At 38.3% G+C, this 12098-nt stretch overlaps 1 protein-coding gene across 1 annotated transcript in view; it reads right to left on the bottom strand.

The window, feature by feature from the left end:
- PTPN2 (protein tyrosine phosphatase non-receptor type 2) overlaps positions 1-11578 on the bottom strand; it is a 40188-nt gene extending 28610 nt beyond the window's left edge. Inside the window, exon 1 of the mRNA XM_075213265.1 lies at positions 11339-11578. Coding sequence (XP_075069366.1) covers positions 11339-11395 — 57 coding nt within the window. The 5' untranslated portion in view covers positions 11396-11578. The remainder of the gene's footprint in view (positions 1-11338) is intronic.
- Between the last annotated feature and the right edge of the window lie 520 nt (positions 11579-12098).

The raw sequence follows: 12098 nt of genomic DNA, 5'->3' as shown, positions 1-12098 counted from the left end.
ACACTTCGGTGGACCCAGGACACATAATAATGTATGGTGGAAAGAGAAAAAGGTTTTCTTTCCATAGGTAGTCCTGCCCTACAAAATATTCAAATAAAGACCAATCTTGGTTAAACAAGACTGTCTGCATTGAAAATAGCATCTCAAATGTGTAGGAAATAGCAAGAAGAATGTGTGTATGTATGTTTGCTTGTTGACCTCCTCCCAGGCAAAGTTCAGTTGTATTCCCAGAACATAATCTTCCAGATGATCAAATTACTACAACTTTCCAGAAACAACAAATTACAGCACATAAAGCCTCACGCGAGCTGACAGTTACCAGCACAGAAAAGCTAACCGTATCACCTTCCAACATGAAAACAGAAAAGCACCTAGAGATTTAAATAGGGAGTGCGAGAGTCAGTATGTTAGCTGTGACCCACATACCGTATCTTCCTGCCTTTGCATCACACTGCTTATAGACGTTACTTTCAAAATACCTTGTTAAAACAAACATCAATGTAAAGCAATGATGCTCTGATTGCTGGAAAAATAATAAATAAAAATTATATATAGAAAACAAGTTATTGCAACATTTTCGGAAAGGGTGGGTCAGTGAACATTGTGGCTTAGATACATCTGCGACAGGAACTGCTCAGCCATAATTGTTTTATTACAAAAAATAAAAATTTTGCAAAAACATTAAAAAAAAAAAATTGAGTTTTTATAGTTCTTATTAGACCAAAAAGTAAAAAAACACTCCAAATGTGCTCATTGTATTTAATGTAACTTGTCCTACGAAACAAGAGGAGCTAGAAAATTACAGACCATTGGACACCATTTTTGCTGCTGCCTGCAAAGAGGTCTTTTCCAGGCCTGTCCAACCTGCGGCCCTCCAGATGTTGTGAAACTACAAGTCCCAGCATGCCCTTCCAGCTATCAACAGGTTGTCTACTGGCAAAACATGCTGGGGATTGTAGTTTCACAACACCTGGAGGGCGGCAGGTTGGACAGGCCTGGTCTATTCCATAATGGTTCTGTTCCCAACAACTACCAAGCATACTGGATTATCATCTATTAAAATACAAGTTCACATAAAGATTAAAAATGAAAACCATAAAAATAGTAATGTGGGGTGATATAAAGACCCACACGCTGCCTGGTGCTAATCATACTTTACACACTGAAACAAAAGTACAGTGCTGTATACCACACTAATGTAATATCTTAAAGGGCAATTATCCCTTTAACTTCATATTTTCATTTTACAAATTTGAAAATACATTATCTGCACATTATAAAGTACTAAACTATGCCCAAATATACTATGCTCCTGCTATGGATGTATTTTATAATATGTATTTTCAATACATATCAAGTGGAACATGCAAAATTTCTTGTTGAACACAAACAAAAAGAAAGAAGGTAAACAGTTTTGGCAAGGTGTGATGTAAAGTAAAATGTACATCACAGTGGTAACTGACATACGCATCAGACACCAACTCCTCTGTAGGAGAACTTCTCCCCAAACATTAAACACAATGTAGCAAACCCCACTCCACAAAAAGTGGACTACAACACCCTAGAACCTAAGGCAGCTGCGGAGTTCCGATGTGCCAGAAAAGAAGTGGTTGCCGATCCCTGCCCTAGAGGAAAGGTGCACTCCCTAAGAACAGGAGCAGGATGGACCTTGACAACACACAATTTGAATGAATGTCCACCTCAGCAGCAGCATGGAGAGCATTGCCGGATTCAAACATTAGCTCCCAGTAACACACACAAGGACAGACAAGTCCCACATGCCAAACTGACCAACTTCTTTCTGGAGATTCTTTATTTATTCCCGTACTTAGCACTTTTTAAATGACATAACATTGAGTCAATGTAGCATTTCATTAATAAATTAAGTGAGCCCAGATTAATTTATTCAGCAAGTACTAAAATTAGTAGAAGAAAAATGTATGCAGAAAGAAATTAGGTCAGGTTGGTATTTATTATTTGCTGAAACACAATAACACACTAATAAATAATGACACACAGACTTTGCAAAAAACAGATATACATACTTGCATGCAAATACAAAAAAATACAAACAAAATAGGAAAGATACAAGAACACTTCCAAAAACAATTCAACAGTATGTGTATACATTGTTATCTTCCAGTATGTCAGTGAAGGAGGAATGTTCCCAGGAAACTTGAAGGCAATCTAGCAGCTTAAAGCAATTATACCTTCCTTTTACATCAGAAACGAATGTTCTGACACACAATGGAATGGAATTGAAAGGGATGAGTGCAACACCACTTTTTATTAGGGGTAGGTGTGACAACATGTATAAGTGTTTTGAGCACAAACTATTAAAAGTGAAAAAGTAGTTATCGTTATCCTCTGCTTATAAAGCACTAACGTATTCAGCAGCACTCTGCAGTCAAATTTATTCATGCATGTCCATATAAAGACTCACAAAACACAAACCAGAGTCAGTTTAGTGAGAAGCAATGCACCAACCAAGTACGTCTTTGTATTGTGGGAGGAAACCTACGTGAACATGATCGAGCACAATTAAATAGTTGAGAGGAAATTAATATGTGGTAATTTGGTTAAAGAGAGCTATCGTTACTGGAGATGCTTTGGCTGAACAATTAGACTTATTTTTTTCACCAATTAATCTAAGTAAGAATTAACTGTGACATTTGCACCTTGGTACAACACAGCCTGCTCCATCTGAATCAGGTGCTTGAAGGTTATAAACACAGATTCAAAGGAGGAGGCAACATGGACAGTTGACAATCAAACGCAAAGACACGTTTATCAGTGAAACACGGCTAAAAAGAAAAAATGTCACTTTACATCTCTCTCTCATACATAACTATATCTCGATATACATAACTATATCTCCACACACAACCATAATGTTTTCCATTCCACACTACATTTACAAAAAAAAAAAAGGTAGTTAAGCAATAGCCCATTGTGCAGCTTTCCAGGCACTTAGGATTATTGCTACTACAGGGAGTAAGTGTTCCCAGACACATGCATGTTAGGATACTAGTCTCTGTGGATGCAGGTAACCAAAAAACACCAACCACAATTGCTTTTAAATGTAACGTATGTGAAAGGGTTTGTGCTCTATCGCCATCTGCATCACACTCCTTTATCTATAATGCAACCCCCCCCCCCCCCAACTATTCCACCTCACTCATGAATTTTTTTTTCCTATCTTTTTCACTTTTTTCCCCTCGACTGCAATATCCACCATCTTTCGCCCAAAAAAAGGCTGTTTAAATCTTACAATATTTTTTCTACCTCTCACATTTGCTCAGCCTTCTAGTGCCTCTTTACAAGAAATCTCTTCTTAACAATCCCAAAACAACCACTCTGATCAGACAAGATAAGATATGACACAGTATCTTCTTCCCCAAGCAATTGTCTGCTCGTTTCCTTTCCTGTACCCTCTGGCACATTCATCCTGGATGTCCTCTAGCAGCAATAAACTTCATCTTCCAAAATCTGAGCAAATATTCCCACCAGTCAACAGAAGATACCTACTACCCCATGTCTATATTTTATGTTAACCACATGACAATAAACCCTTCCCCCTCCAGAATGCTGCCATGCTTCACTCAGAACTGTCCTTTGTCTCCACATCCAACCTGTATACAAATCCTGTAACATATCTGAAAAAAACATCCTCAGAAAATGCATGGGCAGGACAATACGTAATTGAGTTCTCCCAGCAACAAATACATTACACAACAGCTTGTCCTAAACTTCAATACAGGTGTCAAGGTGTAGTATTAAAAGAAAAAGGGGGAGAAATGTGACACTCCCTAGGTATACAAGGTGATTGAAATAGTTTTATCTGTTTTATGTCAGACATGTATTTAGTGCAAAAACTGGACTATAGGACTTATGTAAAATCAGAAGTCTTTAAAGTAGCAGTAGCATAGGATATTAACTGCATGATTCAGACCACACATGGGACAAACATATGAAAGGCAAGTGATGCTAACTAGTTTTTTTTCTTCACTTTTCTATTTCTACATCTATGGTTAACACTGTTGTGCCCAGGGTAGACCAAGCACAAACCTTCACATTTCCTCCCCCTCTAATGTTTTCCTTAGGTTGCATAACTACCAGATCAGTGGTCTCCCCAGGTGCTCCACCCGGCTGGTTTTACTTGCCACCCGGTTCTTGGAGCCCAACAGAGTCCTATAACAATACCATTGCTTCTCCCATTAGAACAGGCACTATGTGAGCACTACAGCCAGCAGTGTGTGTTAGACCACTGACCACCAGTCTGACCAGTCCTGGCAGTTGTGGGCAATAACCGCCAATATTTTTCATTATTATTGCAAAGAATTAAACTGCCACCACCCGGCTGCTTCTTAATGCCACTCGGCTGTTAAAATTTTCTAGGACGAACACTGCAGATGTCCAGCATTACAATAATATGAAATATGACAGGCTATGAGCTTTGATGTTTTTATTAGACACAGTAAGTAATATGTTGCTATTACCAGGAAATGCCTCAGACCACGTTTGATGTGGGAACAAGAATCAAGCAAGAAAATATTACACACAAGAACCCTTAATTGGCCGTAACAGCATGAAGTTAAAATTGAAAAGGATATAAGAACAGAAGAATGTGCATTAGAGCAATCCGGTACAACATATCACACAATTCCTTCATATAAAATGACTGTCAGCTAAGCAGCTAGGAAACAGATCTTTTAACAATGTGTACTGAAGATTTAGTAATTTACATAGTACATAAACATGGGATGGGTGAGAATGTGTATGCTCATCATAATCAGTCAACAAGTAGTTTGTACAGGACATGAGATCCGCTGCAAACATTGTTATTAGACGATTAGCACACTTTGCAATAGACAGAAGGACATTTTATAAAAAGGGCAATTAAACTAGTGACAGCTGAGTGAAAATACATCTCTGTAATAGCAGGGCCCTCCATATGGACTAAAGCTTGGTGTAAATTGGCATTACTGGTAAAGGTAAACACTTATCCAAACCCCCAACGAAGGATCTTTTTCCTTCAGAAGATAGATAATTATTACAGCTCTTTTCAATTAGGTGATAGGTAGTTCTCGCCATTGACCTGAGATATTATGATTTTTACAGAGTTGGACAAACTGTGATACACTCTGTAATTCCCTGTGTCATGTACGATCACCTGGCCATGTCCTTACCAGCCACCCCGTAAAGATACTATTCCTGTCTTTCAGTTAGTGCTCCCCAGCAGGTAGACTAGGCAAAGCATGTATAGGAAACAGAAAATAGAACTGAAAAGAATGTTTTAAGGGTACATAACCACCTACGATATGTTTTCTGTCATTGAAAAACATGCCATTTTTGGACAGGTTCATACTTATTTAATGTACTTTGTGTTTAACGCATGAAACATTCTCAACACTAACTACCAACACATTTATCATTAGAACTTTTCTTTTTCAGTAAGATTTCATACAAAAAGAAAAATTGAAAAATCACATAGGTAGCTTTGTACCCTTTCAAGCATACACCAGAGGGACAAGACCTTTAACACTTAACCGTTTAAGTTAATGTTGCTAAAAAGGCATTTATTGCCATTCATTATATTACATCAAATCTTACTTTACACACAAAAGCGCAAGAACAACCACATGCCTTTCCATGGTAATAGCGCTTCACAATACTCAATGCTATGTCTGGAAGATGCAGAGATCCCCGTACACTGGGGGAGGGTATTCTCTCAAAGGTGAGAGGATATAATCTCTCATGAGCAGGGCTCTCTGTAATCTCCTACTATTTCATCACCCTCTGTTCCTCTCGGCCTGCTTCCCTGCCCGTTTTCTTGAGCCCAGGCCTATTTCACATTACATTACCATCACTCTCACTCGTTATCCTGCAAATAACTTTATCTTTATTAACATTATCCGTGTAAAATTTCTTAATTAGTAGATGTGAGGTCTTCTTTTCTTTAGGTATTATGGCTCATTGTTGCAAGTATTGTATACTACTGTAAGTATCATGTGCGGTGCTGCAGAACTTTAAAGCACACACATACATACCCACGGTAGAATGGGCTTCAGTTCACTGCCTATATTGGTTACTTCTATCAGGACAGATGTCAACATAATACAGTAGTGCTGGAAGGATTGAGGTACATTATCCTCGAAATACACTGTTTCACAGTGTCATAGCTTATCGACAAACACATATCATCACTGTTTATTCATGAAGCTGCACGTGATGTTCCCCAATTGATTTTTTGTATACTGTACAGCACTGGACAGTGACCTGCAGGGAACAAGACAAGTGCAGATGCGACATAAAAGTCACATGCACACTGTTTCTATGAAAATAAAAAACATAATTACGCATCGCTATAGATGAATGAATAGTCCAACGTGTTTTGTACAAAGAAAACAAAAAAACCTCACAAGCTTATTTTACAACTCACTGCAGGTCTAAATGGGAAAATTAAAAATATATAATTAAATGGCTCATTTTAGATTTAAAACAAGAACTAGGCCAAGAAAGTAAAAAATGCAGCATATGCAACATTAAACCAAACAGTAACTTAAATGTGATTGTTAATAGTCACACAACCCATAACAGAAAACATTAATACAAAAGTTGCAGGCCCGTTACTTTTCATCACTAGTATACACAAAGATGGGTAATTCATGGGTTTCACAAGTGGGGAAAAAAAAAGAATACAACAAATAATTAAATTACAAAACAAGTATAGGGAAAGCAAACAGTGTAGCAACACACATACTATTTTCTGAAAAAAAAAAAAAAAAAAACATGTACAGGGACTTCATATTAATGGCCAGCTATTTCACAATAAAAAAACCAAAAAAAACAAAACATAAAAACAAAACACACCTTTGCAAGGTTGTGCTAACAGGGCAAACAATTTCTTTGACAGTCCTCAGATTACACTAAGGTTGCAAGATCATTCTCTTATTAAAGGATTCTGGTAAAACATTGTTCAAAACTCAAAATATATATTTTATTTGCATAGCTACAATTTTACACAGCAGAGCAATGGAGCCCAATTAAAATAGGCCTTAAGGCCAAAGAATTTTGTATTGTATGCTGAAAATTTCAGCTCCTCCAATGTAGAACTTCTTTAGAATGTTTTAGATCTGCAGGTAGCACTGATGAAGAGGTGGTAATGCAACAACTGAGAAATAATGCATTACTCCGATCTCCATACCGATAATTTTGTTCTGACAATAAAATTCCCCAAATATCAAAGTTTTGTTGTATTTATTTGTTTGTTTTAAATATATCTATCTATCTATACACATATAGATATACACACAGACACCAGTCAGCCACAACATTAGAACCACTGACAAGTGGAATGAACAACATTGATTATCTTGCAACTGTGGCACATGTCACAGGGTGGAATATATTATGCACTAAGTGAACTGGCAGTTATTGAAGTTGATGTGCTGGAAGCATGAAGAAAGGACAAGTGTAAGGATCTGTGCGACTTTCTCAAGGACAAAATTGTGATGCCTAGACAACTGGGTCAGAAGAACTCCAAAAAGGCAGATCTGGTGGGGTGTTCCCAGTATGCAGTGGCTAGTACCAACCAAAAGTGGTCCAAGGAAGGACAACTGGCAACATGAGTCATGGACACCCAAGGCTCACTGATACGAGATAGGAGTGAAGACTAGCCCATCTGGTCCAATCCCACAGAAGAGCTACTGTAGCCCAAATTGCTGAAAAAGTTCATGCTGGCTATGATAGAAAGGTGTCAAAACACACAGTGCATTGCAGCATAGTCTTATACCTGTCACAGTGCCCATGCTGACTCCAGCCCACCACAGAAGGCACCTGCAATGGGCAGGTGCATGCCAGATCTGGACCATGGAGCAAGCTTCACTATATAATATATATATATATATATAAAATCAAAAATAGATAATACAGCGCGTAACTCCAATTTGACCAAGAAGGTTCAATAACAGTCCAAGTTGGACATAGGATTTCCTATGTACAGGAGGCAGCCACAGTTCCCACAAAAGCCAGATGGTGACCTGGAATAATCTATAATAAAACAAATAGGGAGGGGCGCCACATAGTATAAAACTGTATATATTGGAAGGTATACAGAAGGTGTGCCATAAATAAGAAGCTCAGTCATCCATATGAGTGAGAGCAAGAGATAGTTTCTATAACACTCAAACAGCAAGGGTGAATGTAAGTAGATGGATTAAACGCTGGAACTCCTGCACCTCACCAATATAAGATGTGCGTACCAGATAAAAATTCTTTAAAGCTTATCTGTATAATGGATGATGATTTTTCACATAGAATCCACTCCGTTATCACCCCTCAGATGTACACTAGGCAGGAGTCATGAATAGTGCTTCTGGAGTCCAGAGTGGATACTCAATAGTAGCCAGATTATGTAGACGGAAAAAGAATCATATAGTGTGATACTGTATAGCACCAATTTTATTACATACAAAATGCAGAATTGCACTTACATGAATAAAAACAATGCATGCTTATCTGGGTATCTTTTAAAAGGAAGGGGATGAGACCATCACAAAGGAGCTTCATATAAACACATCAGCTATTTCCAACTGCTCCAGTATACATCACCGCTGATGAGATGTGTAGTCACAAGTTCCCTCTTTACCGCAATGTCCTCTACGCGTTTCGTCTTGTAAAAGACTTCCTCAGGAGGTAAAGTATGTATATATATCTGTATAGTAGTCAGCAAAAAAAACCAAAAAAAAAACATAACTGGACCATGGAGCAATGGAAGAAGGTGGTCTGGTGTCAGTAGCTGCGGGGGAGTGCTGGCGCTGTATTGCCATTTGGAGGTTTCTGGGGTACCTCTTAGTAAGTTAGCTCTCAATTTAAAAACACATATATATGGCCCAAATATATGGGACTCTTGCTGTTTAGAGGTTAGGACCACCCTATTAGCAAAGCACTGTGGAGTGGCAGGTGGCTTACCATACATTTGCAAATGTGTGCAACAGACTTTTGCATTTTTATTTACAGTAGAAATGGCAGGTCCTTTGCTGGCTTTAGCAGTGTGCTGGGGGATTTTACTCTAGGATAGAAAGGTGTCATAACACACAGTGCATCAAAGCTTGCTGCGTATGGGGCTGTATAGCCGCAGACTGGTCAGAGTGCCCATGCTGCCCCCTGCCTACTGCCGAAAATTCCTACAATGGGCACATGAGCATCAGAACTGGACCATTGAGCAATGGAAGAAAGAGGCTTGGTCTGATACTTTTACATCATGGCCGGGTGCGTGTTCATCGTTTACCTGGAAGAGATGGCACCAGAATACACTATGGGAAGAAAGCAAGCTGGCAGATGAAGCATGATGCTCTGGGTAATGTTCTGCTGGGAAAGCTTGGGATCTGGCATTCATATGGATGTTACTTTAGGTAGGTGGTACATGTCAAACATTGTTGCAGACCAGGTACACCCCTTCATGGCAACCGTTTTTCCTGATGGCAGTGGCCTCTTTAAGCAGGATAAGACGCCCTGCAACACTGCAAATTTGTTCAGGAATTGTTTAAAGGAACATGTCAAAGAGTTCAAGGTATTGACTTAGCCTCCAAATTACCCAGATCTCAATCCGATCGAGCATCTGTGGGCTGTGCTGGAAAAACAAGTACAAGCCAATGGAGGCCCCACTTCACAATTTACAGGACTTAACGGATCTGCTGCTAACGTATAAGTGCCAGATACCAGAGGACACCTTCAGAGGTCTTGTGGAGCCAATGCCTCGACAAATCACAGCTGTTTTGGTGGAACGGAGGTGACTTACACAATATTAGCCATGTGGTTTTAATGCTTTAACTGATCAGTGTTTGCGTGTATATATATATATATATATATATATATATATATATATATATTTATTTATTTATTTATTTATATTTCTTGCTTTTAGGTAATTTTACTCTGTTTATCTCATTTATTTGAATAGACAATATATTTGAAAGCAATGGGGATAGTAAAAACATACTACTGTGAAAGTGTTCCATTCACATACCTATTTACATGCTTTTACTTAAGTTTAAAAACCCATGGTAAGGCATCTATTTTGACACCAGCAGGTAGAAAACCATATCCCCCCAACAAGCAATGATTCTAGATAAAATTGTGGCCAAATCAGATAATTTTAGATCAGGAAGAAAGGAAAATCAAATTAGTCTGTTACCTACACAGGCAAATGTGTGAGGTTAACAGTTAGCCTGATAGCAATAAGGTGTACCTATACATTGCAATCTAGTCATTCATATATCAAACACCACAACCAAGTTTGTGCAATGTAAGAGTGTATGCAACAACTAAATTAGTTGAGGCAGAAATTAAACCGTTGACAACGAGCATGTGAAAGCTTCAGTTATTGAGTAACATTTCTCATTAATGCTGCTACTATAGTAGCAGATTACAATGTACCTAAAGAACTAATGTTAAGTCACAAACTATGCTGTGATCAAACATGTAACTGAAGAGTGGATTTATGTTTACAAGAAATTATAAGAAGTTTCATGGGATTGGCCAACAATTAAATACTACATTACATTTGTGTATGTCCCACAACCCTTAAGAATTGTCATCATACTTCCTAACATGCTCAGACAAAGAGATCCTGATAATCAGACCTATATAGCATACATTGGACATATTTTCCTACATACTAAAGTCGCTCCTAGTAATACCACTAGCTTGAAATAAAACCCCAGACCAGCATTATTGTATTCTGGTCAAATAAATGAAAAAGCTTTATGTACTTCAATTAATAAAACACACATTTTATATATGTTGCATGTAGGGAACATTCATTGTACTAATACTGGTTACAAGTTTCAGTTCTTATTATAATCAATGAATAGAAAAAATGGCACACTACAAATAACAAATAAAACATTATGCAGAAACTACACTATATAACGTCAACGTAAAAGCCAAAACACATTAAGTAGTCCTATGTGATGTGGTAAAACAAATGAATGGCCTATCTCAAACAGCGTCCATTACATTACCTTTATACATAATATATATTGTGGCAACATTTGATTGACACTAAACACCGAGAATAGAAAGAATTATACACTATGAAATAATATATACAGGATTACATACATATATATATATATATATATATATATATATATATATATATATATATATGTTATAGTTTATGTGTGCCGCCGGTGTGTGTAAGTCTTTGTACCTGTCCATCATCACTATGTACACAACGGAGGTTCAGCACTGACGGACATGTTACATATACATATACATATACATATATATATATATATATATAAAAATAATACACATAGTCCATACTCACTCCATACAGGGAGCTCCAGCGGTTTTCCTCGTCTATGCTCTTGAACTCGTTTTCCATGTCTCCAGTGTTCAGATCCCCCGGGACGAACCTCGCTGTCACAGCTCCCCGCCGGGTCGCATCGCTGTCTAGGTGGGCTCGGGAGAGAGCAGCGCTGCTTTCGGGAAGACAAGAGGAAACGATCAACGTCCCAGATCTGCGACACCAGCCGTGGCACCGGCCTCCAACCACACGCCTCTTTCCGGTTACTGACACGCCCACTTCCCACCATCATTGGCTGAACCTAGCTTTGGCAACCGGTACAAAAGTCTCTAACCCAATAAGCAGCGGCCTGTGACAGCTATCCCCGCCCTTTCCTTCATGCTCCACCCATTTGGAGATCCCCTGTATTACGAGGAAAAACTGTTTTCTCGGGGCACTGGCACGGAGCGGCCATCATTACTGTGGGCATAGCTACATACTGCCGACTATATGTCATGTATGCTCAAATGTCTATACCTGGTATGGGTGTTTCTCAAGCTCATGTAGAGTGGTGTCTCTAAATAGTTTAATAAGTGGTGTAGTCCTGTAAAGTGATGATACTGTCTGTTGACAAACTTTTTAAATAACTGCTTAAAGTGTCTTAAATGATAATAGTCTCTATCCTGTTTAATAATACTCATATTATTATAGTTTAGTTATATGGCGTTGTACAGTGGGGAATTGTACATTATACCTTAAACGTAGTTCAACAGCAAGAAAAATAGTTGAGTAAATAGCAGTA

The sequence above is a fragment of the Mixophyes fleayi genome, chromosome 5, assembly GCF_038048845.1.
Source record: "Mixophyes fleayi isolate aMixFle1 chromosome 5, aMixFle1.hap1, whole genome shotgun sequence".
Classification (NCBI taxonomy): Eukaryota; Metazoa; Chordata; class Amphibia; order Anura; family Limnodynastidae; genus Mixophyes; species Mixophyes fleayi.
This window is presented reverse-complemented; position numbering and strand designations above follow the sequence as displayed.